This window comes from Pyrus communis, chromosome 8 (genome assembly GCF_041283825.1).
Source record: "Pyrus communis isolate YQ-2024b chromosome 8, ASM4128382v1, whole genome shotgun sequence".
Lineage (NCBI taxonomy): Eukaryota > Viridiplantae > Streptophyta > Magnoliopsida > Rosales > Rosaceae > Pyrus > Pyrus communis.
The window spans coordinates 19,886,548-19,892,615 of NC_142572.1; the positions used below are offsets into that span (position 1 = coordinate 19,886,548).

General features: G+C 37.3%; 1 protein-coding gene across 1 annotated transcript; it reads left to right on the forward strand.

Annotated features, from left to right (window-relative positions):
• The first annotated feature begins 3,991 nt into the window (after positions 1-3,991).
• LOC137718253 (uncharacterized) lies at positions 3,992-5,643 on the forward strand. Its single transcript, XM_068457770.2, has one exon. The coding sequence runs from the start codon at positions 4,237-4,239 to the stop codon at positions 5,275-5,277; it is 1,041 nt and encodes a 346-aa protein (XP_068313871.2). The 5' UTR covers positions 3,992-4,236; the 3' UTR covers positions 5,278-5,643.
• Positions 5,644-6,068: the final 425 nt, after the last annotated feature.

Below are 6,068 nucleotides of genomic sequence, written 5' to 3' on the forward strand. Positions count from 1 at the left end.
ACTTGAAAAATAAACGTTTCCGATCGTAAAAGTTAGATGTGTTGTGGCCCCACAACTAATCCCAATTTAAAAAAAAAAAGATTATTTCTTCCCTTAAAAACGTCCTTCATTTTATTATAAATGAGATGTTTTAAATTTTAATTTTTTTTATATAAAAGACGAATTCGATATTAAATTACCATGAATTTTGATTTTTTGAAGTACATCGATATTTTTACACTAGAAAAAAGAAAAATTCGGTTAAGTCACATAACACGCAGCCTAATTTTGATTTAACTCTACCGTTTAAATTACTAGGAACTTTGTCGTGTGGCATTTTAATTTGTAGGACCCCATAAATAGGAAAAAGGAATATGAAACTATGGATTGTGCAAATTGTGGCGCCGTTAACCAGATGGTTTTGTATCGCGTTAAAGTGTGCATCTGGCATGTGGTATGAAGTGTCAGGATTTTGTGGCTGCTCTGATTTGCTTTGCAACTTGGATCATGGTTTTCTTTATTAAATAACACATGCCATGTTTCAATCTAAAAAATTAAAAATAGGCTTCTAACTCACTAAGGTTTGGCTAACTGATGTCAGCCTCCCTATGTATGTCCCCACTACTTGACTAATATCGTTTGCGGTTTTTACTTTCACGCATCCTTATTATTTTTTTGTTATTGATTTTTCTTTCATTCATATGATTCAATAAAAAAAGTAAGAGAGGTGTATAAAAGGTAAAAATAAGTGCAGATAGCACCACCCTTCTCAAATTTCTCTAGATCGATAAATTTGTGACAGTATTCCACGATGAAATAGTAATTAATTGTGAGAAGGAAAAAACAGTAAGGCCTTCCATTCTATAGTAGATTGGAAAACTGAGTATGATTCCAATAATATAGAAATTAAACTTCTACGATTATAAGTGAGAGATCTTTGGTTCGATTTTCGTCAAATGTGAGTTCGAACCATATTATTGCTAGCTCATTAAACTACTTGACTAATATCGTTTGCGGTTTTTACCTTTCACGCATCCTTATTATTTTTTTGTTATTGATTTTTCTTTCATTCATATGATTCAATCAAAAAAGTAAGAGAGGTGTATAAAAGGTAAAAATGAGTGCAGATAGCACCACCCTTCTCAAATTTCTCTAGATCGATAAATTTGTGATAGTATTCCACGATGAAATAGTGCAGTAAGGCCTTCCATTCTATAGTAGATTGGAAAGCTGAGTATGATTCCAATAATATAGAAATTAAACTTCTACGATTATAAGTGAGAGGTATTTGGTTCGATTTTCGTCAAATGTGAGTTTGAACCATATTATTGCTAGCTCATTGTGAGGCTAAGCCCACCCCTATCCCTTTAGTGTAGATACTATCGTTTGTTCATTAAAAAAAAAAAAAAAAAAAAAAAAAAAACCTTCTACAATAGGATGGAAAATTTGAATGCTTTGAAAGGGATTTTTATTTTTTACTTCAATATATTGAACTTATGAGTGTAATACCTAATAAATAAATAAAAGAGAGAAAATAGGTAACAAATTATAAAAAAGAGAACAAAAAATGGATGGATCCAACATTTAATATATCAAACTCATGTATCAAACTCACACCATTATGATAATAGTGTAATACAAATTAAACATCCCGTGCTTGACTCCACCGTAGCACGATATTGTCCACTTTGGGCCCCGACCATGCCCTCATTATTTTGTTTATGGGAACTCACACGAGAACTTCCCAATGGGCCATCCATCATGGGAATGCTCTCGCCCGAACTTGCTTAACTTCGGAGTTCCTATGGAACCCGAAGTCAATGAGCTCCCAAAAGGCCTCGTGCTAGGTAGAGATGAGAGTATATATATAAGGCATAGAGGATCCACTCACCTGGCCGATGTGGGATGTTACAATATTATCTAACTAATGAGGTGAGGGAGTGGGCTAAACCTTACAATGGGGTTGCTATAATAATGTGGTTCAACTTCGCCTTTGGCGACAATCGAACATAAGGTCTCTCACTTATAAGTGAAGAGGAATACCATTAGATTGTAGTATTAAGTAACTAATACAAATTACACTTACAATGCATGATTATTACATATAAATATCACACTCACCAAAACATCGCTAATTATCTAATTAATTAAATATGAGAAATAGGCTGAGAAAGTAGGATAAAATCATAAAAGCTATGATATTGTCCGGTTAGCTCGAGGAATACAGGGTGATAGGAACTTGCATGACAGTAATAGAATCATATACTGTGAAAGGAACTTACCTTGTTAGTCCAAGATAAAAATTAAGGAATAATTCAACTTGTCCAATTGTCTTTGTTCTTTTTATAAGGGATATGATACTTACGAAGATATATTCACAACCAGTCGTTAATTAACTCACAACAAGCCCTAATATGCTACAATATAGTATCAAACTCACGTTCTCATATCATTTTGTGTCGAACATGATACCTACTTCAGTTAAGCAACGACCAATTATCATTTTACTTTGGTCGTTAATTCATTCATAACAAGCGACAAATGTGACTCACTACCGAACTCATTATACATACATAGAATCATCATGTTAACTTAAGATGAACTTTGAGACATTCTCCAATTAAGTAAAGACCAATATTGCTAAATTTGTTGGTAATGTACAAAAAAAGGTTCTAAGTTGATAAATTTGGTTCTTGACACGCTTTAGGGAGAGACTTTGGCCATTCCAAATTTTGATTTCAAATTTCAAAGGGGCCAAAATAATGGCTAACTTCAAATATTCCAAATGCCTTTGCCTTGACTTTTATGTGTGATCATAATGTTTGAGATTTAATAATAGATAGGAAGAACTTTCAAGGTTTACCACAAATCACGTAGCGTGGGCGTTGCTTCAGGTTTTTTCTTGGCCTTTTCTTCCTCCTTGCCTTGCTTCTTCCTTCTCTTTTACTTCCCCAGTTCCCCTCCCAACTATGTAAATTAAAGGACTTCTATCATAAATGGTTTTTGAAATTGACCCGTCGATTGAAATGATTTTTGAAATTGGAAATTGGTGGATATCGTCCTTGAAAATGGGTATCGCAAATCAACATAGTCATTCCGTCATAATTTCATTAAAAATTATGTAATGTATGCTGATATGGCACATAAATGAATTCTACAAGTCTAATTAAATATCAACATGTAGATTAAATAAACTTACGATTTATTTACTAAAATTTTTCAATGATGTGATGTAAAAGTACTCCATCTGCAAACAATCTAATAGTAAATGGGTAAGTAATTTATGCGAAAATCTGACAAATTTGGGATGGGAAAAAGGAGTATTGAGAAGATTTATTTACAGGTCCATAATTAAAAAATAAATATACGTAATATTTAAAAGAAAAAGAAAAGAAAATATTACTGTACTTTTGACTCGAGTATGTCGACCAATTGGGAACCGTCCAATATACAGTTCGCAGTGTCCGTCTTCAACATGCGTGTGGAAACAAGTGGTTTTTCTTTACGAGTCGATCACAGTTTTGCATGTGCGTAGATTTTTCTCATTTTGTACTTTCAGTTGATAATTTTGCATACATTTAAAATGATGATTTTGATTATTTTGAAACGGCTCGTTACAATAAAATAATATTCATATTTACAATAGTTTTTTCCGTTTGAAACTTTTTTTCATTAATGAAGGCATGCAGAAACAAAATCGTTTCAATACCGTTATAATACGCACTAAACAGAAAATGAATCGTATAGAAATCCTTACCACATCCACATCCACTACTTGTTTTAATTAAATTAAAACGTTGTGATTTTATTTGTTCATGCTAAAGAGGAAGTACAAATAGAAGACTCTTTTTACACGTGTTCAATGAAAGTCCAATATTTCTTTGTAGGGTTGTGCTATCCACACACCTTATTTTACTTCTCATATTCCGACGTTTGAAAATTAAAAAGATGTGTAAAAAATAAAATAAAATGTGTGATATCACATCCCTTCTCTATGAAGTCCGGACGGTCTCTGTTTTCCCTACCTTTGTCCCTCCCAATTTCATCTGTGAAATCTCTGAGAGACCCTTCTCTCTCTCTCTCTCTCCTCTCTCTCCTCCCAATATTCCACCATAAAACCCCTCCCCTTTCCACCGCGTCTCTCAATCTTTCTCTCTCTCTCTCTCTCTCCAAAAAAGCACCAAAACCCTTCAAAGATTCCCTTAAAACACAATCCAACACTACAATCTAAGTAGGCTCTAAAACTTCACCACGCAAATGTCCCGCCACAACTCCTCCTCCGCTTTTCCTTCTTGCTTCCGCCCCTCCACCTCTACGAACCGCCGCCTCCCACCACCGTCTCCGCCGCCTCCTCCGCCGCCCAGCTCCGGGCACCCCAACCTCACCACCTGTCTCTACCACACCGACCTCGCCCTCTTCTCCCTCACCTGGTCCCGCTCCTTCCTCGGCCGCTCCCTCCACCTCAACCTCCTCCGCCACTCCTTCGATTCCCCCCTCCCTCCGTCGCTATCTTCCCCTTCTTTCCACCTCAACATCAAGCCATTCCTCTTCTGGAAGAGGCACGGCTCCAAGAAGCTCTCCCCCAACATTCTCCTCTACTGGGACCTCTCCAAAGCCCGGTTCGGCTCCGGACCCGAACCCCAATCCGGGTTCTACATCGCTGTCGTCGTCGACAACGAGATGACCCTCCTCGTCGGCGATTTGACCCGCGAAGCCTACGCCAAGACCCGGGCCAACAAATCAGAGACCTCTCAAATCCCAATCTTGAAACGAGAGCACGTCGTTGCCAAGAAAATCTACACCACGAAAGCCCGGTTCGGCGGAAAATTGCGGGAGATCCAAATCGATTGCGGGTCGAGCGCCGACCCGACCCGGCTTTGCTTCAGCGTCGACGGCCAAATTGTCCTGCAGATAAAGCGGTTGAAGTGGAAATTCAGAGGGAACGAGCGAATCGAAGTCGACGGGACTCCGCTGCAGATCTCTTGGGACGTCTACAACTGGCTTTTCGAGAGCGACGGCGACGACGGCCACGCGGTGTTCATGTTCAGATTCGAAGAAGATGAGGAGATTAAAGAGAACAATTACCAATCGGGTCATCTGAATTCGTGGAATTTCGGGATGAGCGGGATTGAGTGGCGAAAGATGGGGAAGAGCTTCTCATCTTCGTCGGTATCGATGTCGTCTGCGGGTTCTTCCGGCGGAAGCTCGTCGGTGATGGAGTGGGCGAGTACGGAGGAGAGCGAGCTCAACGGCGGTCCTGCTGGTTTTTCTCTGCAGATTTATGCTTGGAAAAGGTGAAGTCCAATCCAGTCCAATCCAATCCAGTCCAATTCAATTCAATTCATGAAACTAGTACTATAGTGTGTTTGAGATGTTAAATCTTGGTGGGATTGGATTATATAATGGTATTACTGATTAGCTAGTAATCTCCTACTAACCCATTTGTTTGTTGAACATAAATTGAATAAATTCCGATTTAATTGAAGCATATATACAAAATTCGTAGATAATTAGAGCTAGCTAGTTACTAGGCAAGTAAAAGAGAAAACCCAGCTGGTTTTTAGTTGTTGATTTTTTGTATTGGGAGAATTGGTGTAATTTTCGTATTGTTTGTGTAATGAAGTTTGTGAAAGATGAAGAAAAACATAAGTATTTGCTCGCCCATCACGCTACTAGCTCAAGTACTTAAGAACGTTTATTCGAGTTCATTTGTTGGAAGGAAATTCCCACTCAATGTTCGGGACTTTTGATTGTTTTAGTGGTTTGGACGTTATTTTTCAATTCACTACATCTTGATTACTAGTTTAAGTAGTTAAAAGAGTTTATCCTCTAAATGCATTTAACAACGTTTATTCGAGGTTTATTTATTAGAAGGAAATTTTTACTTATTATTTTATTCGAAGTGGTTGATTGTTTTAATGGTTTGTACATTACTTTCCAATTCAGTACATTTCGGGTTTAAATTCTTAAGCAAGATATATTTTTTATGCTAACAAAAGCAAAGAGAATCAAAAAGCGCAGAAATAAGAACAAAAAGCCTTAAGCTTTTAAGATTCTAACATCTGGTCCTGGAGAAATTTTTATTTGCG